The following is a 25850-nucleotide window of genomic DNA, read 5'->3' as shown; positions in this document are numbered from 1 at the left end:
AGCAGATTTCTTTCAGGGTCTTCACACTGATCATCCATATTGAAGTGGTTTTCCTACATTCATCCTTTGGTTCAAACCAGTAACTCCTGAATAGTTTTTATTATTGTTTTTGCTGGTAAGCTCAATGCCAATGTCATTTGACTCCATAGGTTTACAATTGTGATGGTAGAAGAGAAAGGCTTTTTTTCCTGGCATTTATTTTATCTACTTCAAAATTTAGTTTTGACTTTACCAATGGCCAAATTTAGGCATCTCTTTTTTTTATTATTATTTTCATTTTCTAATATTTGATTGTGCCAAGACACACCAGAGTTTCCTGAAGAGCGGCAAAAACTAAAGGCCTCTGTGTCCTGCTGTATTTATTCCCCAGGAAAAGGAAAAGTCATAAATTATTAATCAGAAACTTCAAGAAATTCTATAAAAAAGTAAAAAATAAAATAAAACTAAGTAGATAAAAAAATCTTCAGAAAGTTTTATTTGATAGAAAATGTTTGAAGATAGCAAAACAAGTGTCACCGCTGCATTTATAGGCAGCTTTTATTTCTCTGAGTTTAATACCAAGCTGAACAGTTAAATGAAATTTTATATAGTAGCCTTTTTGAATTTCTCAGTCTAACACGCTGCTACTGCTGTTAGATCAGTTTATTTTAAATATTGTTTTTAAAACATATATATAAATTAATTACCTGTTTTAAAACGAATTGTGCTAAATCTTGATGTTTTGCTCCAACTTTCTGTGTGCTTGTAGTATCACAGGCAGGAAGGCTCGAGCGCTGTACGCTTGCAAGGCAGAGCACAACTCAGAGCTGTCCTTCATCGCCGGGACCGTCTTTGAGAATGGTGAGTCAGACGCTGGAGCTGGCAGCATTGAAGGAGAAAGACAGGAAGTGTGTTGGCGTTATAGAAGTTAATTTGTTGTGAAAACACACAGTAAGCCATAGGGATTTGCATTTCCTCAGACTTTCTTGTTACGGTTTGAAAGACTGTGTTCACACTGCAAAAGACTTTCTTAATGTCTGAGTAAAGGAGCTGTTTGCTTAGTTTTTATTAAGAGGTGAAAACAACCCGTGCAGAAAAAGGAGGATCTTTCATTAGCTTACTTATCTTTTCTCCTACATGACTGGAAGAATTTAACATGTCAGCTTTTTTCAAAGCTCCCAATTAGCTTCCTTTACACGAAGGTCATATTTGCACAGATTCAAGGGTGAAAAGCTATTAAAGCTGTCCGTACACCGACTCACTCATTAACACTCCCCAGCACTTCACCTGTTTGTCTATATGTGTGTATGTGTTGAAGAAATTCTGAAATGACAAACACACATAGCGCTCATGGGAGGGATTCAGTTTTCTTGTTCTTACAAGCTGACCTTTAAAATCTAAATAATGTTGGCATCTTAAAGACTATTGATGGTTATGTAATGCAGAGCAGTGTCATGTGAGCCCTCATGGGTCAAACTTTGTCCGTGGGGACATGTAATCCTCAAAGTGGTATCTGAACACTGCAGGCTTTTCATCTGCAGCCAAGGACGAAGCATTTAATCTGTCCACAAGAAGCTCAGACTACAACCTCCATGATTTTTTTTAAAGCAGTCATAATAATAACGCTGCATTACAACATATGATTGCTTCCTGACTAGAACAGATTCATTCAGCGATTTGAACTCTCAGAAAAACATGAAGACCAAACTGAGAGAACATAAACAAAAACTAGGACTTTTGGAATGATGTTCTTTGGACAGATAAGTCTAAAATTGATTTTTTGGATAGAATAGAGTACACATTTGTCAAAAAAGCAAAAAAATAATTACAGCATTCCAGGAAAAGAAACTCATGCTATCTGTGAAGCATGGACATGGAAGTGCCATCTATTTGCTGCTGCAGGACCTGACCAGGTCAGCATTTCAGCTCACCTCAGAGCCTGCCTGAGTAAAATGTAAGCCAGTCTGTAAAGTAAACTTGAAACATAGCTGGAGCCTTTAGCATGATAGTGACCCAAAACAAACTGTCTGAATCCTCTGAACACTGACTGAGGATGGATGGATTATATTTACTTTAATGAAACCAGATGCCTGCTGCATGTTGTCAAAAATAAGCCTGATTGGGATCAGAAATTTCTGACTATGATGTGGATCCAGCTAATTTAAGAACAGCCAATTGGCAAGTCTCAACCTGGTGCTTTATTAAACTCAATGCCAGTTAAAGGCTGGAAAGCTCTGCAGCAAAAAAGTCCCCTGATATTTCTCCTACATATATTGTCTATGTTTCTGTTGCGATTTATTGATTAACTTATTCACCAATATCCACATTGCATGTCACTTCTGTATATTTATTTCTTGGCTGACGAACATTGTGTCCCAGATTAGTTTCTGCACATCATGTTATTTCTAAACATATCAGACTTGACACATAAAGCTACACTTGTCATGAAGCTCACATATTTGGTTAATGTTTGCTTTGTTAGTGCCTATTTTGATATGACTTATTGATAACGTAACTCAAATTATGCAGCTGAAAGCAGATATTTACACAATAATACGATAACCTTAATTTACTTAATGCAAAATAAGAAAGACCTCCAACTATGAAGGTCTTTGAGTTCTCTTACAAAATATAATCAGTTTTTTTATGTTGCTTTTGGAATCCAGACTTCTTATTTTCCTGAGTGGCCTTTCATTGTTACAGGACTTTCACTGTAGCCAGCATCTTCAAAAATGATGCTGGCCCACAAATTTAAACCAAAACAAGTTCATCTCTGAGACACATCTTTTTAAACAGATGGATGTTGCAGCATGTGGAGGTTTCCAATTGTGTTGCTGATTTCTTGGTTGACTATTTCTCCCCATGATGTCACAGGAAGCAGCGTGTTTGAGGTGTTGCTTTAACGTACATTCCTAGGTATGCCTCTATTGAACTCAGATAATAAAAGATTTAATTAATAAAAGACAGTGAATTAACCTGTCAGCAGCTTACAAAGCCATGACATCACCTGCCCTTTCCAAAATTGCTAAAGTCTAATTCATCTTATTGTGTATAAATATTTCATTTCACCTGTATAGTCCTTAATTTATGCCATCATATTTTACATCTTCCTGTTGCTTCCTTACAGTTCATGCTTCCAGGGAGCCCGGCTGGCTGGAGGGGACTCTAGACGGTCGAACTGGACTGATTCCAGAAAACTACGTGGAGCTGCTATAGCCACAGCTGGACCAAGAAACTTAACGTAGACCAAGCTGGACTTGACTGCACAAAACTCCTCTGTTGTTGTATGATCAGCTGGAGCAGATTTTATTGACTTTGTGTTGACTAGATCAGAACAGAAACTGGACCAAGCAGAACCATATCAAAGTGATTTGGCACAGGACTGAAGCATTGTGGACTTTGTCTGAATTGCACTGGGAAGAGAAAGAGGAAAAACTGAAGCTGTTCTGGGATTGTGTTGACCTGAGTTCACAGTGAAGAAGATGTAAGTGTTTGTGTGTTGGGGGTGTAGATAACATGAGGGTTTGGTGAAATTACTCTTCTAAGTGAGCTGATATATTTGAGGTGAGAGTTGCAATTCATTTTTTAAACGTCTGTTTTATTACTCTGATCTGGACTGCCACTTCCTCATCATTCCCCGTTGTCATTAGGTATACACGGCATTATTGACAGGGAACAAGATAAATGGTAAGTGGCCTTCAGCTTTAAACTGCTAGTTGGACTGATTCCTCTCCATTGTTCGGTCGCTAATCCCCTTGGGAAATTTGAGCCCTGGAACCAGACTGTGGTGATTGGGCTCGGCTGTAAACGTGTTCGCAATCGCTCGCTGGGTAATTCCAGGGGAAGACGGTCTGCTTCGCTGACGTTTAGGAGCTAAACGCCCCGAAACCCAGGGCAGATCCGCAAGACGGATGAGTACGCTTCAAACGGTTCGGGTCAGCGTTGGCGCCACGCTCATTTATAAGTCTTTTCCTTTGCAGAGCCATCACTTGGAAAATAGAAATGTGAAAAATCTCACAAAGGATCCACAGGCAGCTCAGCAGTTTACAGTGAGGCGTAGGAGGAGCAACTGATTGCTGCTGGTTATAACAAGCCCAGCTGCAAGGCCTTGCTGCGAGTGGAGAAATGATGAGTCATGTTTGCACTATGTTGGTCCATTCTTGGAATTCTAATCAACCAGGAAGCTTTTTCTCTCTTTTTTTAACATTACAAAGCACCTGTGTGTTTTTCCCCTCTTATTTTTTCCATAACGCAGAATCTGAAGCTTTAATGTCAACAGCACAGAGATGTAATTCCCCAGCTTTGATCACATTATGAGGAATTATAAAGACAATATTAAGCTTAATGATGTGAGGACAGATTGACATTTTGATTTTATAGTTAATGAAATATAGATCATTTTCTGGGCTGCAGCGACTGCTCTTGTTTCCTGAGGTGAATGTTTTGGTAATAATTAGCTTTTTTTCCCCCGTTCTATCTTTTATTATCAACAAGATTCTTTTAAGAGAGATTTTTAAAAGGAGAAAAAACAAATGGGAGAATAAAAAAGCAAGCTAATGTGAAATAAGACTACTTTGTTCATAAATAAACTTATTTATAAGATTTTATTGAACATAAAATTCCAAACTTCATCCTTTTGTGGTGTTTTTAATGATCCTGTAAATAAAAACAGCATTTTGATGGGGTATATTTTTTTTCACAAGTATGAAATTTTATATTTTGTATTTCTAGCTTACTAACTTAATTCCATTATTGCATTATTTGTTGCCAGAATTTTCTATCATTTATGTCTGTTCACAGCCTTAAATATTCCTACAGATTTTGGTGAAGGATTGTGAAGAATTAAAGATACATCTTGAACGTCTGCTTTGAGTTTTATGTTTTACGGCTGGAGTTTTTGATGAATTTCTTGAGTGAGACAAAAAATATGTTTTTTAGTATTGTCCAATCGGAAATGGCCAATTTCAATCATAGGCTGATGAATCGGTTCACCTCCGTTTCCTGTTTTCTAACCCACATTCTTCTGACCCTTAAGAAAAAGAAGTGTGAGAACCTCTACTCATTATTTAGAAATTTGTCTTTTCTATTTAATTTGAAGTGGATTAAGCAGAAACTCTGGCATCATGGGGTAAATGTTAACACTTGCTGCACAATTATTAAATCCCAAATGATTTACTTTACTCTCTTAATGACTTAAAACTTTTTGCCATTTCTCAGTCCTTCTCTGTTGTGCTGCAACTATGTATAAAGAAAAAAAATAGTTCTCTGTATTGTTACATGTTCGTTGACTGGTAACCACAGCAACTAGACATGCATCTGATCGATACTTGCTGGAGACTCCTCCGTGCCGTTACTGGTTGTTTTCTCAGCCAGAGAAGGTGGCTGACAGACCAGAGTTGCTTCGCCACAGATTATTGTGTATTGCTGTAAGAAACAAAGATGGTTCAACAGAAATGGCATTGAGCATTTACTTTTTCAAATTTAGCTCAAATTCTGCTCTGTGATTGGTTGGGAGACATCGCTGACTTCTCAGTCTATCCGACACATTCGTCTCAGTGCAGATCGTCTGATTGGGTGGAGCTCTGATTTCATCTGAGTGGTTCACCACTTAATTCAGTTGTCTTTCAATAGAATTAAATTAAATTAAATCAGATTAGACACACTTTAGGCAGTTTGTTTTGTATTTGATGAAGCCTGCTAAGCATTTTTTAAGTTGTTTATAGGCCCAATAATGCTAGTTTAAAGTGTTACCCTTGATCAAAGCAATAGCCTAGCTTTCTTTCCTCTATTTTCACCTTCTTGTTTGTGAAAAAAATTAAAGGAATTGATCCAAAATTAACTCTATGCAACTTTGCATGTATATCATCAGATATACATGTTTGATTATCTGGAAAAATTATCTTAACCTGACCGTATTGGATTCTATTCAGGACTGAATTAAAGTGCACTATGTAAAAAAAAAAAAGTCTACTGTAAAAACTGTAGTTTTTATTGGTAGGCTTTTCCAACAATGTTCTAACCTCATTTTTTTAAACTCAACCTCATGATGTTAACCTCGTCACTTCATATTTTTTGTCTCGTATTGAAAATAATAAAATTGAACTTGAGTAAATATGGCCATTTCCATCAAACCAGAGGAGACACCTGACTGAAATGAACAAAGGTTTAGGCAGCAGTGTTGCAAAACAGGGACTTTATTGTGTAAGATGCTTGAACTAGAGAAAAATCAGTTCTTCCACATTTCCGCCTTGAACCAGAGATGACAGACATCATCTGACACAATGCCAAATCCAATGTTGAAAAAAACTAAAGAAAAAAAAAACACAAAAACCTAATTCAACATGTAATCAAATAGGGGGAAATATTGACAGTGAATACAGAAGTGTAAATATAAACCATTTTTAAACTTTTTTATATCTATATTTGTCTTTACATTAGATTACATCTACATAGCTGACATATGAACAAAAACAGACTTCAGTGAAAGCCATAGCTCTGTATACCAGTGAAACATGATCTGCCCTTAATGTTTAAAGATAATTGCATGTATTTTATACAAATTAGACTGTGACAACCCATGTGAGGGTAGTGCAATTTTGTCAGGCTCTGGAAAATTTATTTTCACATGGAGAGATTGTTTTTTTCTTGTTTTTTTTTTCTTTTCTTTTTATCTTTTAAGTGACCAGTAGATCCTTACAGCAATATACAGGAGATCCAAAGCCAAGACCTTTTACAAAAAAAGACACATTTGAAATAAAACCCAAAGTGCTAAGAAGTAAGCTCATAGGTGCTACACAAATTGTAACTGCTCAATTACTTCAGTTTGTTTTCAGTTACTCCTCTGCTTTGGTCACTGTTGTTTAGCGCAAAACAAAAATTTAAAAAATAAACGTCCTCTAGTCGGTTGCCCCAACAGCCCTCTAGCTCTCCTCTTCCTTATTTAGTTTTATTTAAAAAAAAAACACAGTGAGCATTCTTGTCGACTTGTGCACACACTTGTAGAATTGACATTTACTTCACAAGACAAACATTTCCTAATGTATTCATCACATCTACCTGTATCAAACACAAACCGACAAACAGGGGGAAAATAATTACTTTTTTGACTTATTTAATGTACAAAAATGATTAATTAAAATTAGTCATATCAAAGAGGATCAGGATAATGTATTTAAAAATCACACAAAATATTTTTTTTTACAATAGATCAATCTCCAAAAGCACTGATATTTGTCTATTTCCTGATTTGAAATCGTATTTCTATGGCTCTCTGTCTCCCTTTTGCAAGGCTTTTAGTCAAACTGAAAGGTATAAGAAAGTCGTGAGTGCTGACAGACATGTAAAAATATTATTTTTTTGTAATAACAGACACTTGTTTGCATTACACTGGATATGTCACTTTTATTTATATACATCTCATCCTAGAAACAGGCCGTGGGGACGGGGGGTAAGAGGGGGCGTTACTTTAAAGCTGGCCTCCAGACGCGCCGCCACCTGAACATGAATGTAAAACTGTACATTCGTAATAACTGTAAAGCCACCTGAAACAAGAGGATTCAGTTAAAGTCCTCAGATTGACCAACACGCCGGGATAAAAGCAGACACTGGGTGAGCTGCAGCCGAAAAGCCTCTGAACTAAACAGTCACCCAGTAGGATTGGCTTCAAAGAAAACAACAAAACATATGGCTCTTAATAGAAGAGTACTGCTAATTTTTTGTGCATTTAAGAAAAGAGTTGAAAATCCATATGGTGTTCCTACACAGGCTCATGTATAAATTCCACTTTCCCAGACTCAGTTTTGCAGCATTCCCAGTTCTTTCACTTTAAATTATTAATTATTAATGTTCTTTATGAATTTAGGACTGATATTTCAACTATACAAAAACCAACAACAGGAGGAGGAACACAAGGAAGGGAGATAGGACACAAGGAAAAAGAACAGAAGGAACAGCAACGTTAAGAAACGGGACAGAAATAAAACTGAAAACATTTCTTTATGCATACTTCTTTCATGCTTGTCAAAACTCTGTAGGAACCCTGAAAGCCAACATCTCAGTTAGAAAAACCAAGTACAGTAGAGCAGGAAGGTGAACAGCGATGTGTTTAGACTCAGCAGAAGCCACTGCAAACCTGAACAGTAGATTTGGCCACTAAGCTGGTACGAATGCTTTATACACATAAATGACCGTAGCAACATCTGGAAAAAAATAATCATCTTTTAAACAATTGATCCTAGTTAGCTGGTGTTATCTGTGACACTGTAGGTTGAGCACCCTGAAGCAACGTTACAAACCACCACTGTACACATGACCCTTCACATCTGCAGGATATTAAAAGTAAACTGATAAAAACCTTTCATGATATTTGGCACTAAAAGGACAAAAATGTCTGATGTAATGAGACATCGCCTGAGCAAGAATAAACTAATTATATGGACTAGACTGCAGCTTCTTATGTTTCAAATGGATGGATTCTACAATGAATTTAAAGGCAGGTTTTATGTTTAAAGTGTATACTTAGGCGCATTATTCACTGTTTTTCACCTTTCTTCAATAGCATTTTATAAAATCAGAATTTGGCGGGAAAAGTAGTCCAAATACATTTTCTGTTGCACTTCTATCATAGATCCACCAATCAAAGATTTATGGAAAAAACAAAAACAAAAAAAAAAAACAGTTCAGATTGTATTACTATATAAAAACTGCATGTACTTCATGCATTTCCTTGTGCTTAATAAAAATCAGATAACTGTTCCATTATACTTTGATGTAAATACGGGGTGAACATTGTAGATCCTTACAGGTTTTATAGGATTCGAGTCTACCTGCTGCATCAAAGAACCTGCAGCATAACACCTGACGTGTTATCGTCCTTAGCACCCAAATATTAATTACTCCAAAATGGAATGGGGCCGTAAGACCTAAAAAAAAAACTGGAAGCTGCTACAGCCTGGAAAAAGCTTGATTGGTGAATTCAAGATGCTATCACAACCTTTAAATTAACAACGTTTAACAAATGTGGAACTATTTGAAAAGCAACAAGATCAGATTGAGAGCAGCTGGCAGTGAAAAGGACAGGACTGACATTTTGAGCGAGGTTGACTTAAAGTATCATGGATAATATCGAGCACACACAAATGGTGGACATTTTCATGGATTAGCTCACTCGATTTGATACATATTTTTAAAATGTACCCAAAAAATAAAAAATGCAGCTGCTTGCAAACATTCACCATTTGATAGGAATTTGGATTCACTCTCAACTCAGATAAAAATTGTAAGATAGTGGCTGCTTCTGCAATACATGTAAAGAGAAGTAGGGTTGAGATAATACCTAATCTTCCAACTCAAATACAAAACAAATTGTATATTTAACCATAACATAGTTCTTTAAACCTTTTAAGACCTGGATATGAGAATAATAATATTTCAAGTTACTGGGCTGACTTTGTTTCCTGCACAGAGCAGAGACAGAGAGGACGTCCCACTTTCAAAATACCAGAAATGTCCGATTCACAGAGAAATCAGAAGGAGACAGGTTGAGCAAACTAAAGCCAGGCAAAACATGAAGGTAGAAAAACAAGACGTGTCTGTAAGCGATGGCTATAATGAGCATACAAACTAAAAGGCACTAGTTTTCCCTCAGATACATCCTGTGTAAACATGTGTCAGGTTGAACTGACCGTGACGCCTTGTGTGAGCTCTGAATGCGTGATCAGCGACGTGCATAAAAAACACATGAAGAACAATCCTCAAGCTGCTCTGGTTTTCTATTCTTCCATTGGTCATATCCTTTTCTTTTTATCCTCGAGTCCAGAAGAAAAGTTAGATTCTTTCGTAATGTGTCCCCTTCATCTCCATACCGTGACCAACACTCACAGCGCAGAAAAGCAGAGTAGGCGAGCGGAAAGACACCAAGCAGGAGGAGATCGGGCTGGCGAGCATCGGCGTGAGGAAACGGTTTTCGTGATGCAGGCAGGAGAGAGTAAGAGGCCGTTGGACATCTTTAAAAACATTAAATGTCAGAGGTCTGGAGGTGAGGATTGAGAAGAAACACAAACGTTCCAAAGAAACATTCATATTGTTCTTGGTGTGCCAAGAGACTGAGCTACAGTCACTGGTAGCAGGTTTGAGGCTATAGGTAATTTCTGAGTTCAGACTGAACAGACCAGGGCAGCAAAACCAAAACAAAAATCTGAACCAGACTTATAGGGGAAAGCAGAACTGGTGCAAGAGAGCCAGAAGCAGTGTGGCAGTTAAGGCATCGATTCACAGTTTAAGGCTGTCACTTCTGATGAAACAGCAGAGGTTTGACGCTCCCGTCTTTGAATTTTGGTATCTGGTTGGTGATGATCTCCGTCAGCATCTCTGGGAATTCCACGCTGAGGGTCTTATTCACAAAGGTGTAGAAACAGATCTGCAGGAGACCCTCCACCATCTGGAATGGGACACACACACACCCAGTCTTTAATGAGAATCGTTCTGTGAAGCTGTTTTCAGTTAGCTGGGTGATTTTCTAAGAAGATGTGGATGTCAGAGGAACTACAAAGAGTTTGAAGAGTTTTGAAGGAAACACGAACACTGCAAAACACAATCTTACCAAGTATTTTTTATAGTTTCAAATGCAAATATCTTAGTGTACTAGGAGATTAATGAAGAGAACTAGTCCCAATGGCAGATTTTTTACTTTTAACAGAAAAAATATTATAAGAGAAAAATTCTTATATATTGCTGAAAAGTTATTTGTAAGTTAGTTTTGTCTTTATATATATATATATATATATATATATATATATATATATATATATATATATATAGAGAGAGAGAGAGAGAGAGAGAGAGAAAGAGAGAGAGAGAGAAACTAAACCAAAATTAATTGATAAAATTAGTGAAACCACTCATTTATGAAAGGAAGTAGCAAATCTGTGAATAATATGAATCAAAACTCAGTTTAAAGTAATTTTCTCTAAATGTTTGACATTTTCTGACACTCATGTTTTAGGACTTAAAACTAACTTTAATATAAGATAAAGTGAGTAAAAGCAAAATTCAGTCAGATTTGGGTGAAGAAGTAACATGGTGCCACATTGATTTCTATGTTTCATTCAAACCGGCTACCAGAGCAGACGGCCTGACTAATGAACATCTACGAGAGAAGAAAAAGCCCCGACTAGCTGAGCAGATGTGAGTGTTTGTGTAACAAACCTCCTGCATGGAGTCCAGTAGCTTTGTTAGCTGGTAGAATCGCTGCCAGTTCTGACTCGTGTTCTCTTCTCGCTTCACAATGGCTTTTCCCAGCTCCTTGATGTAAGTCATCCTGATCTCATCAAAAACCGCCTGGCTCTTCAGGCCTTCTTTTGGAACTACACACATGGAACAAGAAAACACACAGAGATGACTGTGGGTGTAGCTTAGATGGAAATAAATATAATCTTCAAATAAAGCTAAGAATGACTTTATTTGAAAGCCAGTTAGACTAAAGACTAATATTTTATTAGTCTTTAGTTTCCTTGTTTTGCTTTTTTTCTGCTTCCATTCGGATAAACCAGAGCTTGTGAGGAGCTGGAACAAAATGCAGAGTATTTTGTCACGCCTTTTGTTCAAGGTGCAATTATATTGACATCTTAACCAACTTTGTCGACTTAAAACTGCATATAAAAATTGCCCTTTAGAATTTACCCCAACACCCCGTTTTGTTTGCTAGCGAAGGCAAAATGTTTAATAAAACAAATAAATCAATGAAGTCCCTGTCAGTCTGCCGGGTGGCAAAGAGTCCAAAAAAGCCACTGTCACCAACAGAGATTATGGACGGAGTGAAAAGCAGGATGATTTACATAATCGCACATATTAGCAGACTCCATCAGGACTTTTATCTCTGACACAGAGAGGCATTTTTCTGCCTGTATTTTGAATCATTTTGTATCTTTCAAACAATTTTTTTCCATTTATAATATTTTACAGAACTTCATGTGGAGTTGGAAAAGGCTACAATGACCTGCTTTTGCAGAATCATCTTGATATATTGGCATCTTGTGTTATATCTGCAACTTTTATATATTTTGACATATTAAAAGCATAAACTTTAGTGTACTTTATTGGGATTTCATATAATAGACCCCCAAAACATTCATAATTATGAAGTGGAAAGGAAAGTATTTTCCCTTAAATAAAATCTTAAAGGTGTGGCATGCATTTGTACTCAGTTCTCTTTAATAAAATATTGAGTAAAAGCCTTCAAACATCCGGTACCTGGTGAATAGAAAGTATCTCATCATCTGTGATTAATCAGCAGCATGAAGACCAAGAAACAGATCAGAAAGGTGGTAAAGTGAGGATAAGGTTATAAAGCAACTTTGCAAGACACAAACACATTACATAGCCATTCACATCCGGTAGGGCATGGAGAGTATAAATACGAAAAGCAGCTGGAGGTCCATCGTAGCTCTGGAGGAGCTACAGAGATCCACAACTCAGGTAGGATGATCTGTTGCTACGGCAACTATTAGGCACAAACTCCTCGAATCTGCCCATGGAAGACTGGTAAAGTGAGCACCAGTTCATGACTCAGGAAGGCTGAATACAAATGCACACCACACTTTTTAGAATTTTACATCTCAGAAAACATATTTACCATTTGCCTTCCACTTTATGAATATGGATTACTTTGGGGTGGTTTACGAATTCAAATTCTAACATATTCAAAACTCCACTTGTACTACAGAACGTGTAAGAGTTCAATAGTTCTGTTCGGCTAAAATGCTTCTCTGACTGGAGCTGATTAAACAAAAAAAATGCTTTATGGGTTGCTTCAGCTTTGATAAATGTCCTCTCGACTTATTTAATCAGCTCTTACCAAAGCTGTCCTGACCTGATAGTTTCTCCTTCACTGTGGGGAACAGATGGAAATAGCTCTTAGGTGCAAAAATGCAACCTGTGCTCACTATGGAAATGTAATCTCTCTGAAGAGCACACTTTTCCCTGAATGTCAAAGAAACAGCTAGAAAGAACTGTCTATTCCTCTGCAATTCACAGTTTGCAAATGAAGGGGAAAGAGAACTGTCTTGGTGTTTAATGGTGTAAGAATAACCAGAAGAGACTGCGTGTCCCATTCTTTTAACATTTTCTCTACAATAAAAAGGCTGAAAAACATTTACATTTTCCTCTAGTGTAGTTAAGGCACTTTTCTAATTTATAGCAGCTTAAAAAAACAACTCAAATCCATTCAGACATGATTAAGACTACATGAATAAATCGCTGGTCAGCCACCAAAAATGAAACATTCAAATCTGGGAAATGAGACTTTCTTGTAATGAGTCTCCTCTCATTATTTTGGCAATTTCTGACAATTACGTAAGTCAGAATGCAGCATGTAATTCATCTCCTCAGGAAAGAAACAAAATTACCTTCATCTTGACTACCTGTATCCTTCAAGTCAAAACAAGGAAAGTAGGTTTCTTTCAGGAAATTGCTTTTGAAAAACTAATGACAAAAGGTTGCCCCCAAAAAAGGCTGATTTCAACATTTAGTATTTTCAAAGATCAAGTAAGAAAAAAAATGAAGTGTTATTATAAAGATTCTTATGAAATAATTTTATGACCTTTATGCATAAAATAAAACAAAGCTGCATTTTCTGCTCATTTTGAAAAAAATAAAAATACAAGAAACCTTGAATTGAACAGTCAAAGGGAAATAAGTACAAGAATCTGTCAAACTCCCTTCAGTACTTTCAACAAGGAGATAAAAAATCATGATTAAACCAGGCAAATGATCAATTTCTGATGCAGTTTTAAATTTTTGAATGAAAATAAGAAAACTGCCAGATTTAAGATTTACTGACACCAATTATAACTAATTGACTTTTTTTTTGTCATATTACTGACAGAATACCAAATTCAGTTTCTCAGAAATACACAAGAAAACAATTGAGATTATTGCATAATCCTCCCCCAGGCTCACCAACGGGATTCATCCTAATATTCTCAAGGTTATTCCCTGTTGCTTCTGCACTTTTTCCTTCTACTAAACTTTCCAGTAATAAGCTTAGACAAAGCAATCTGTAAAGACTCAGCTTCCCATATCTATATTTTCTTTATTATTGCCATTTGGTAATCAAATTTGCTGAGAAACACTCTGTAAAACCCCTGTAGATAATGAGTTATAACACATCACTATAGTTAGTTTGAATCTTTATTGATACAATATTTCCCTTAATTTTTATATTTAAATTGAATTTTTCATAATAGAACATCATTAAGCAGTCAAATCAAAAACATTTTGTTGAAATTTTTTTATAGCGTGCCAATAGAAGCGTTTTATTACCTGTACTCAGCAGTAACAGGACCTTCATGCAGAGGTACTCATCATAGGACACCTGCAGTCGGACAAACTCATTGCAAATCTTCAGCATCTGCTCACACTGGTCACCCATTAAAGGCAGCTTCATGCGCTCTCTGGAGCAGGACAGGGTGCAGAACAAACAAATGGAAAACAAATTTTAGTTCGACTCAACGTCAATTTTTTAATTGATCATGTAATTATTGGCTTATAATAGAAAGCGCTACAATACTGCAAAAAATAAAATAAAAAAATAAAACACAAGAGGGTGAATTTTTAAACCATACTTTCACTCCTAAATACCACACAATAATTTATCGTCAACAATTGAAATGGCACTGGCTATGACTCATTCAACTAAAGCTTGTTCTTTTACTGCTCAGTACATTTTAAATCTTAATAGAAAGTTATGTTCTTTCTGAGCAGAAGAAAAGCAGCTATGAGTGTTCAGATGCTCATCAAGTAACATTTCAAAACATCATTGTTCAGGAGAATAAGAATGACACATGGATTTTGATTTTTCTTTTATAAAATCTATTTTTTTATATAAAATTACATGGGGGCATGGATTTAACCACACTTTGCTGCAATAACAGCTGCAAGTATTATGAGAAATGTCTCTACCAGCTTTACACATCTAGATGATGAAACATTATTAATTTTCTTGTGTCTGAACATGAGATTTTTCAATCCTGCAACATATAATTATATTAATAAATCTATCTGACAATGTGTTGCTGATAAAATACATATTCAGATAACTGGTACGCACTCATTTATGACGAGATCTGGAGCAAAACAGAGCATTCTGCCACTACACTGCTCATAGGACCTCCAGCCGAGGCTGAAGGACATGAGGAAAAGCCAGGAGCACTGCAGCAACGTCATCTGATCATCAAGGTGCAGGTTACGGAAGCCTGAGAGGGACACATAAACTCTGTTAAATATAAAGGCACAAAAATGACAGGCAGATAAAGTGGAACCTAAAATAAAATTGAACATTTTAATTTTCTTTTAGAATATCTGCCTATATTTTTTTGGAATGTTTAGATTGCAACCCTTCCATAAGGTTCTGTTGAAATAATTATTGTTCTCTTTAAAGTAAATTAAGGTTAAGATTATGTTAGAATGATGGCATCCTGTATGTCAAAGGCCCTACACACCAGTTTGACATGCAGTAGGTAACTACGGAAAACGTACAAGACCAAAAGACAAATATTTTTAAAATTATAATATCATTTTTAAAACAATTTTCTTTTGATAAACATAAATACACAGTCACTTACAAGTAAGTATACAGTGATGGTGAAAATGATTTTGAAAGTAATAAAACTAAAAATTTACCAATCGTGGCCTTAAACAATATTTAATATTTCAGAAAATTAGCAGTCCACAGAATAAACTGAAACTAAATTGCATACATTTGTGGAGTGAACTGCTATAACTGCATTTCCTCAAATGCAGTGACAGGAACCCCATGTAGGAACTGGCTTGCCAACCAAAACAAACCAGTCTTCCCCTTTAGGATGGTGGTATTGTGGGTAATGTGGTTTTGAGGCGTTTCAGGATGTTGTCTGCTGTTTACGCAGTTCAACACTTGTGCAAAATTCTGAATTTTTATAAGTTTGTTTTTATGTTTTTCAAGGTGTTTCCTATATTCTTTTTTATATACTAGAAAATAAATATTCTTGCATATATTATAAGATTGTTGAGTTTGTAATGGTAGGGAGCCAGAAAGAGACTGTTGTATTTTGGTGGTGCTCCATTTGGAAAATTCTCATTTATTGAGCTGTAATAATACTTCATTCTGAAAGCAATGTTCATAGTTGAATTTTTCTACTAGAATGTATTTTTCTGGTTTTATGTCACATATATAAAACCAGAGGTCTTCATGAATTCATGAAGTCCTCACTGTGCTCTCTAACACCAAAAATGAAGCTTTAAAACACCTCATTTATGTTCAATTACAGAGGAATTAACCTAGGCAAAGACATATTTCATTATCAAAGTACTCCGAGTTAGCTTAGTTCTGACAATAATTGTTCTTTCATGAGCCACAATTACTCTACACTTCCATTCAGCTGCTGGAGACCACACATTTTATCACATGGTAGCTGAGCATCTGTCTCCACTGCATGGTAGAGGCATAAAAACCATTCCACTACTTACAATCTAACCAATTAAAGTAGCTCAACCATGATGTATTTAATCAGATACAAGAGCCTCAACATCTGGAGAGTCCTTTAAAAGGTTAACCAACGACTGGAATAAGTACACATCAAAACCAAACTTAAAGGGTGAGGAAGATTTCACTACCTGGCAGCGACTTGGCCCATTTGACGGCAGAGATGACCTGCTGGCCTCCCAGTCTGTTGAGGGTGCTCATGAGACGAGATGAGGTGTCCGGTAGCGTGCTGTCGTAGCCTGAGTAGATGATCTCAGGCTCGATGGCCTTCAGGACAGACAGCATGGTGGGCACGAGCTGCGGCATGCTTCTGGGTATGATGGGAATGGCCAGGCTGCTGGCAGGTTCTGAGGGCCTGGATGGCGTTTGCACTTTAATCTTGTTAAGCTTCTTGTTTTTCCTCGCTGAGGAGTTCAAATTGTGAAAAAAAAATTGAATTTATTTCACTAACATATTATGCTACTACAAAATGATTATTGTTAGAAGTATGGATTTTATGTGAAAAACAGAGAAACAGAGCATTTAACACTCCCCTATGGTCATATGATATGGATTATGACCAAAAGAACAAGATCCTGAATACAAACGGTTAAAATCAGCTTCTCAGAACTAACTGTCAGGACCATTTATCCCTATAAGCCTCTCCATGCATAACTGCAGTCTTTAAAGGCTGTACTTTAACTTTTGGATGTGCTCTGAGTCAAATCCTCAGTAGCCAAGTGTTAAATACCTGTTAATAAATTAATAATTTATTGTTAATATTTGGGTGCTGCTCCAGTTTTAACATGGCAATGAATATTTTGAGCATGGCCATGCTAATATTACAATCAAACGAGTTACTGTTTATTCTTCAGAGTGATTAATGTAGGAGAAAATTCAGTGGACATCTTGTAAGTAATCCACAAATAAATCATTATATTATAAAATGGGATAAAATCTTGAATAAATCCTATATTTAAATCTCTGCTTAGCCTGAACTAATTGATTTAACACTGACTTAGCTCTTTTTTTTAGCCTCTGGCTCCAGATTAATGCAGATTTATTTATTTAAAAATAAGAAGGAAGACGATATTGGGTCAGGTTCGGCACTACAGCTACTTTCTAACCCTTAAGGTATGCACTGTTAAAAACATTATCAAAACTCTAAGATCCTGGTTTTGCCATTTCTGACTTCCTCTCCATTACTGCAGTACTTTTTGCCCACGCTCTGTACATTATCGATGCGCCATTTTCTGTGACTAAATGTGACAAACATATCAGATGTGGAGAGGTTACCACCGGAAAAAAGAAATAACAAGCTTTTCCTACACTCTACGTTTTTTAATTTCCTCCACTGGCGTTTCCATGGCAACAGTAAGCCTTTCAATACAAAGCCTGTCTGTTGATGCACTGACGTCCATCAAATCCCACTTTCTGTCTTCCTGTCTCTCTTGCTGAGCACCAGCTTGTATAAAGTATACCAACAGCAATTTAATATGCTAAAAGACACTAAACATATGCTTAAATAACATCCAATTAAAGCAGCTGCTGTGTTAAACCTGATGACTCCCAGATCAAATGGTTTTTTTAAATGCCTAAGTTCATGGTAACCATAGCGTTCTGACTTCCTAGTTCATAGAGTATTGCTATCAAATTCAATATTTTCCTGATTTGTTTTTTCTTATTAATGTATTAATGCATTAAGACTCCTCAAAATTAAAAGTAGATATTTTAACAGTGATCGTGCTGTTTCACAGGACATGCTGAAAACACAACAAAAACGACCCAAATTCAAAACTTAAGAAAACAACAATAATTAACATTTCTTTAAAATATGTGTTTTCCATAAAAGTGATTTGGGCCTATAAAAAGTCACAGGGTTCAGCTTTGTAATTTTCAGTCTGTAAAATTGATTTACAACAAGTGTTTTAGTTTTAATATAAATGGATAAAATCTAAACTTTCTATTTTAAAGTGTTTTGTTTGTTCCTGTAGACCAGAGGTTCCCAAACTGTGGGGCGTGCCCCCTAGGGGGGCGCTGTGCCATTGAGGGGGGAGTGGGGGGGGAGACGTCTGGATGAAACAAAAAACAAAAAAACATGAACGCTGTATGCACTGTGTTTTTACCTTAGAATGGCCAACTCTCTGTTATTCCTCTGTCAATTTGATACAATAGGGGCTTCCGCACTTCCCATATCTGTGTCCTCTGTCACTTTTATCAGCAGTTAAAACTGTTTAATCCGTTGTTAACATGTCGTAACCTGTTTTTCCGAGCCGCCTTTAAACGCAACATGAGTGCTACGACGCTCGCGCTGGGTTTACACCTGTGAAGGAGACCTGCTGCTGCTGGGCAGAGCTACGCAAATGTGTTAGGATCATGGCAGCAAACCAGCAAAACGTAAAGAACTTTTCACAGTTTTTCCCCCAAACTAACAGACTGTTGAGTAAAGCTGTTGGATGCTGGTAAAGTTAGCTAAAAGATGACTAGCTAATATCAATACAGCACCTTAGGCTTGTTAACAAGTAGCTTGTAGGCTACTGGTGGTGTTGTCTACATTCAGCTACAATTCATTTTGCCCCCCAAAAAGTTGATTCCCCCCCTTGTTCGTCTGGAGCCGGTAGTCTCTAAGAATCCACCCCCCACCCCCTTCGCTCACACACATCATGTGGTACAGAGCCATTCAAGGTAAAACTGTAACTGAAATGTTTTGCTCAATTATTGCAAACCAAGATATAAAAACTTTTCCTGACATGCGTTTGAGTTAGTAACTTCTGAATATGCTCTAAAGTCTGTTTTTCAGCAACCCAAAACCCACAGAATGTTTTACAAAATCAGTTCACACCATTTCCAAAGCAGAAGATGTTGGGTGCAAAGCTTTCAACAAGTCTATTTTTTCAACTGATCTATTTTTCTAATACTTTCTTTAACAGTTTTTCTTTAACTGCAGTGAAAGGCAGTTCTACAAAGTATCACAAGGGAGTGTATACTGTACTTGGGCTTGCAACACTTTTAATCTAAGAAGGTTTACGGATATTTTTGCAAACTACTTTATACTGAGTTTTCTTTTTCTCCTGAGGCCTTTAGTGTGCAAATTAATCATCTCTTCCTGGAATATAACCCCCCCCCCCGGCATAACAAAGTGGGTGTGGAAGGTGTAGGTGGAGGGAGACCGTCTTTTCTCTAATCCCTTGGCTTTCCATTTTACTCAGGATTTGCACGGCCATGCCAACATTTAAGTGAGCCAATGCATTCAGTCCTAACAAGCTTATTTGCTTCCTTTTTACCCAGAAATTCCTCTTCCTGAAAAAGCTGAGTTACAATGTAAGACCAGAGCAGACCTTATTCATTCACTTGTCACAGTATTTACCTTCCAGGTTCATTCCAGCCTGGAGACATTTCCTGAAGCGGCATGCTGGACAGTTCTTCCTGCGGATCTTATCAATGATGCAGTCATTTCTTCCCGCGCACAGGTAGTTGTGCTGACCTGTACAGACAAATGGAGGAGGAAAAGGAGAGGGGATAAGGGAGGGACAAATTAGCCGGCTAAGACGGTTTGAGGAGGATTAGCCTGAGCAGCCTGCAGAACCACATTCGCCACCTGTTGATTTTACAGCAAACCCTCACAAACTTGTGGCATCCCAGTAGTGTTGACAGCGTCACCCCTCAAGTCTGTGTTTCTACCACCAGGCACAATGGTTGTGTTCAAGAATAAAAATGCATTTTGATCCGTTTGATTTGGCAGATCATGGATGATTTACCTCTTAATAACTGTTTACTCTACACAAGCATTGTGCCATAACCACTACAGATGTGGGAGAAAAAAGAAAACATAACAGAGTCTTTGATTAGCAGTAAGTTAATAAGAAAAGGGAGGCAGTGATAGATGTGTGACCAGAGGGAAGAAATTCAGTAGATATCCTTTTTGCTTGTGCAATAAAGTAAAGCCCATCTGGGGAATATTTCTACACCATGTTATTATCACCTCTTAATATCCTTTTTGATTTGATGCTTTGCAAACACAGCTAGCTCATAAAACCTTGGCTGTGTATTTCTTTGGCAAACGTTGAGGTAAGTTTCATGATGCATCACTGCATCAGTTCAGCCACAGGACAACTTTATCTGGTTTTTACTGTATGCAGGTGATGGAGCTCAACCCGGAAGAAGGCGAGGTGGAAGTAGCTGAAATCTCCTCTCTACTAGGATCAACATGGGGACCAAAAATGAGGACGTCCAGCACCACAGAGCCATGCTTCGCTCATCTGCTAAAGTTTCGTTACGAGACCCGTCCAACGGCATTCCAACTGCCACATTCACCCAAACAGAATATAATTGTTGGACTTTATGAGTCACCAACCCAACAATGAGCTGCAGACAAGCTGCTGAGACACTGCAACGCACACAGTTGAAACCAGATATACATACATTATATAAAAATAACAACCTTTACACTCACTTTCAGGTCAGTTAGGACTGTCACAAATATATATATATATATATATATATATATATATATATATATATGGAAGAATAAAGAGAGCAAACTGTTTAATTTTTTCGGTTGACAAAGAGCAACATTATAATCCCTTAATCCAATTTGCAAAAGCTGAGATAATGTCATTGTTTGTAAATCTGGGACTGATTAACTCAAACCTTTTGAGTTAAATGGAACCACATACATGGATGTATTTTATTTACTTGTGTGACATCATGAAAAGGTATAAAGAAATAAACCTCAGGACAAAAACAAAAGTTCACAGCAAAGATCATATTTGAAATCTCTTGTATTTAAAACTTATCATGACGTCACGCATCTTTGCTTGCGAAGAGAATCAGAGCCACATCATCACTGATCCTCTATCATACTTAGCAGAGGGCATCAGGTTCGTTCCTCATATTTCTGATGTTTTAAATGCTTACCTTACGATCTTAGGCTCACCTATTCCAGCTAAAATCCCTTCCAATGATTTGCACCGATTGCAAAAGTGAACTGTGGAGATTTATTTCTTTTTCTCTTTTAGTGTAGTCATAAACATTGGTTTTCATGCAACCTTGTTTGTCAGTTGATGTAAAACTTAATAACTGCTCTAACCGTCACTGGGGGCAATTTTCGACAAGTTGCTTCAACACACATCTGCCTTACCTCCAACGACTTTGAAAAGTGGATAAGAGCATTTGATTTCTGAGTTATGCCATATGCTGTACTGGCAGAAACAATAAGTCATTACTTACTCAATAAAAGTTCACCTTTACCAGGTGAGCCAGTTAGTTTGGGGTGCGCCGTATTAGATTTTGTTCTTTTATAAGACTTTGTTCTGACATTATCAAGAATAAAAGAGGAAATGTCTGATGGAGATAACAAAATAAATCTATGTACAGTCTTATTTGGAATATGTCATTTTGTTCAACCCCAAGGCCAGTGTGCAAGATGTGTTGATTATGTGGCATGACTAGAAAATATTACTTTAATGTTTTTAATAAGAATTTATGCTAAAGGTTCAGTGCTGCAACTAAATGTGTAAATGAAATCTTACTAGCTCATTTCAAACAGCAATAAAGAGGCTTATGCAGTTCTAACTGTATCCCTTTTCAGTGTAGGGTAGATATGAGAAGCTTCTGCAATGCAATGAGAAGCATGTAGCTAATGCAGGAGTTGTGTTGCTTCATACTGTGAAGTTTGAGCATGACTGCAGGGACGTCATCTGCACAGAAACAAGGCTGCATTCAAAGTCATGCATTGCCTGAACAAAAAGCCCTTTGGGACCACAATGACTGCTCTATTAATAACAGTCTCACTGCAGATCTTTGAAATATCCAGGGCCAGATGCAATGTCTTCAACCAAATTGCATTCTTTAATGTTCATGGTGGTTTATAAGAGGATGTGAACATTTCTGGAGTAGTTGGAATCTAGAGGTGGAAAGAAAAGACTAAGGTGTTGCTGGTAAAACTTAACCAGAATCAACTTTACTGGCCAAGTCTGTTTGCACAAAGAAGAAATTTGACTTTGGTTTTCAGCTTTCAAAGCATATTTTTGTTAAACCTTTTAACAACATTTGTAGTTTGACAATTAGATTTTATAGCAAGTGAACATGTGTAATTTATTTGTGAAACATGAAAAAAATCCTTAACATGAAGGAAATGCATTTTCTTCACCTGCCAGCACAAAAAACACAAAAAACACAAAAACATCTGGCCACAACATGGTTAACGAACTGGTGAGCACAGGTTTACACTGGGTTTAAACCTGTTTAAACCCAGTTTAACAGGTCTACACTGGGTTTAAACCTGTTGTTTTCCTTTTAAATATCTAATGTAGTAAGTCTTGAGTCTCCAAAAACTGGAGCTTAATCTTTAAGACAGTTGTGGCCATACAGAGAGTTAAAATGTTTGCAATATGAAAAAGTGGAGGAAAGCAAAGGGAATCATTGATTTTAAATACTATATTTTAGGTGTTAGCTTCTTGTTTTCAGATTAGATTTCCATTGTTTCTTTGAAACAAATTTCTTTAAGGAACTCCACGATTGCTTAACTCTGTGATACCTGGACTGTCATAATCCAGGTGGAGTCAAAGTCAAACTGTTAAAACTCACTTTGCAAACTCATTGTAGGACCAATCCCATTACTATTTGTGTTTAATGGCTACAGGTATAATAGATGCACACTATTTAGAAGGAATCAAAGTCATGCAGACCCTTTGGGCATCTAAATTTGCAATCACCGATCATTTGTGATTGTGCACACAACGTGCAAAGCTCAACAGTACTTGGCTGTACCAAGATGAGTCACAGCTAGAATAATTTCCTATAAATGACGTGTTAAGACATTCTGTCTGAACACCAACTCTAGTAGCGCTGCAGCCTGGATCTCCTGATCATCAGTAAACACTGAATCTGGGACAACAAGCAAATGATTAGCTCAGCTTAATGGTGCTTCCTCCTGCAGTGATGGCGGCTGATGTGAAGTGCAGTCTGGACACCAGATAGAACAAAACTTTATACATTTATATATAGTAATGCAGATTTTATACTTTGTTGATCATTTTTATCTAGTAATCCAATCTATCCATGCTTGTCTGGGGCATGAAACAGAAAAGAAAGTGAGATCCAATTCTCACATTTTCAAAATGGGAAAGACAAGAGAGTGTGCTATTTAAGAAAGAAAAGCATGTTTGTCTTTATAAGACAGGAAATGGCTTTAGGAAAATTGCTTCTTGCCTCATCTTGTTCATTACCACAGAAGTCATGAGTTGGTTTTTGGTTTTAAGAGATACCAAAGAAAATCATGGTTTCAAAACCTCAAAAATGTCCTCACATTATTTTAAATGTAATAATAAAAAGGGTTTTTTAAGTAAATAATTGTAGCTTTTCCGTGTTATATAAAAAAAAAACTTTTGTTTGTGATAAGCAAAATTAGTTTTACATTGCTGCAGTAATAGTAATGCTGTGGATTTTTTTTTTTACTCAATATGCAAATATCATAGCAGCCCAATCCCAATTTACAAAATCATAAGGACTACTGTTAAATGGTTGCAAAATCACTTGTTTTTCTCCAATCATAGTTTCTTCCTTATTTTCCAGTGTTTTTAAAAAAGCCCACATTAATTTTTAGTCATTTTTTAAATAAGTTCTGGTACCACAATCTTTGACACCCTTAAAAAAAAAATCCTATTAACTAAATAAATTTAAGCTAACCCATCTTTTACTATTTACTTATTGAAGTTAAAGGAAGCTAACTTAAAGGTTAGCTTCCCGTGTATGTGTCTGTATGTGTAGACTTAATTGCTGCTAATTAGTAAATATGAGATGACCTATATGTAGCAGAGACCCAAAGATTTCTATCACAGCTTCACCTACGTCCCGGTTGCACGGACAGAGACACAGATCTGATAATGCTAGTACTACCAGCATTATCGGAAGCGTTAAGAAACCAATTTGATTAACAGACTAACATGTTTTGACCAAAAAAATTAAAACAGGGTTGCCTTTAGTTGTAGGGTGATACTTCAACTGAAAAATAATAGCAACCATGTAAAACTAGTTATAATGTAACAAACTGCAGCCTGAAAAATTCTGAAAATAATTCAGATTGGTCATCAGTGTTAAGGGCCGGTGTTGTGAACACTAAATGACGTTACTGAGACTGTCATCTGCAGACTTCACTGACGTGACAGAATGCCATCTCAATCACCAACGTAAACAACCATCTGTGGCGTCAAATGTGCCAGCTAAGTGTTTTATCTGGCTCTGATCTGCTGACCAGAGTCCAGATTCCCTCATTGTCCAGAGATACCAAATTTGAAAATATGAATGGGTGCAATAATATGAAATATAATCCTCAATTTATTTATTTATTTTAAATGAGGGAAATAGAACTTAGCTTTGTGTAACTGCAAGAACATCAGTTAAGTCATATTTTTGATTCCTGGGTAAGGGGAAGCAATTCAATAACTAAGAACTAAGTAAACAAATCAAAATAGGGATAAAATGACCCAGAAACCTTTTGAACAATAGCTCAAAAGTCCTACCATTACATTCTGTAACATGAGCCTTTTTAAACACCTGAGCAGCATATAGACCGAACTCCGGAGATAAAGTGGGTCAACAGAAGAGGTTTAAGTGAAATGGAGGGTGGTTGTAACATCAACTCCGAGATCCCAGGCTAATCAAGAAGAAGAGGTGAAGTAGGGCAAGAGGAAACCAACGCTTATTTGAATCATCAAGTCAGAAGATCTGCATGCATTCAGAGACAGTGGGCAGCAGAGGCTTGTGTGCATGTGTAGGCAGACTGCTAACATTTTAGTGCTGAAGAAATGCAGGGACATGAGCGAATCAGAAGTGACACATATTTCATCATAATCACAATTACAATGATTACTATTATTAATGCAGTTTAAAAGTGCATTTATTTACCATCTGTGTTTTGCCGTGCTCTCCATCCTTCACCATAGAGATGATGAGCAGAGAACAGACAAGGGGGAGAAAAACAAAAATGACACACATAACTTTCTCAGTGCTACTATTGGCAGTTATTTTCAAAATAAAGCGACAGTTCAGTTCTGTCCCATCGGTGGTTACACCAGCACGACATCATATAAGCAGGCAAAGCAAAAAAAAAAAAAAAAAATCATGCAAGTTCTAGTACCGTAGAAATAAGCTCATATTCAATGCTCATGTTTGAAGACACAAAGAAGAATATTCAAATATAAAATCCTGTTAAAGTGTAAAAAGTTGTACTTTAATGATCAAACTGTTATAGGTTTTCTAAATCACAAATAACTGGAACCTTTAAATCTGGAGATTAAAAATAATAACTGTCTCTCCATTTCTGTTTGCTAAAGATTTGGGAGAAGGTAGTTTATACCAGAATGACAAAACT

The 25850-nt window shown here is 36.8% G+C and overlaps 2 protein-coding genes and 1 long non-coding RNA gene across 4 annotated transcripts in view; 2 read left to right on the top strand and 1 right to left on the bottom strand.

Moving 5' to 3' along the window:
- LOC106950537 (rho GTPase-activating protein 26-like) overlaps nt 1-4843 on the top strand; it is an 85290-nt gene extending 80447 nt beyond the window's left edge. The window contains exons 23-24 of the mRNA XM_015037461.1: nt 749-840; nt 3107-4843. Of these exons, the coding sequence (XP_014892947.1) occupies nt 749-840; nt 3107-3195 (181 nt within the window). The 3' untranslated portion in view covers nt 3196-4843. The remainder of the gene's footprint in view (nt 1-748; nt 841-3106) is intronic.
- A 1799-nt stretch (nt 4844-6642) lies between these two features.
- The window catches only part of LOC106950539 (glucocorticoid receptor-like), a 59442-nt gene continuing 40234 nt past the window's right edge, over nt 6643-25850 (bottom strand). Inside the window, exons 4-10 of one of the 2 annotated variants that reach the window (XM_015037462.1) lie at nt 25385-25411; nt 19845-19961; nt 16630-16902; nt 15086-15230; nt 14299-14429; nt 11185-11342; nt 6643-10417 (exon numbers count right to left, since the gene is read on the bottom strand). In XM_015037462.1, the coding sequence (XP_014892948.1) occupies nt 10265-10417; nt 11185-11342; nt 14299-14429; nt 15086-15230; nt 16630-16902; nt 19845-19961; nt 25385-25411 (1004 nt within the window). In that variant the 3' untranslated portion in view covers nt 6643-10264. The remainder of the gene's footprint in view (nt 10418-11184; nt 11343-14298; nt 14430-15085; nt 15231-16629; nt 16903-19844; nt 19962-25384; nt 25412-25850) is intronic. The other variant, XM_015037463.1, reaches the window with a different exon arrangement.
- Nucleotides 9926-11419, top strand: LOC106950540 (uncharacterized). Its single transcript, XR_001425630.1, has 3 exons — nt 9926-10015; nt 11101-11163; nt 11278-11419. It is a non-coding gene; the product is annotated as an uncharacterized LOC106950540 (long non-coding RNA).

This window comes from Poecilia latipinna, unplaced genomic scaffold (assembly GCF_001443285.1).
Source record: "Poecilia latipinna isolate Pla-1442-1.1 unplaced genomic scaffold, P_latipinna-1.0 Scaffold406, whole genome shotgun sequence".
Lineage (NCBI taxonomy): Eukaryota > Metazoa > Chordata > Actinopteri > Cyprinodontiformes > Poeciliidae > Poecilia > Poecilia latipinna.
Note: the sequence above shows the minus strand (reverse complement) of the source record. Positions and strands in the feature narration are given on the sequence as shown.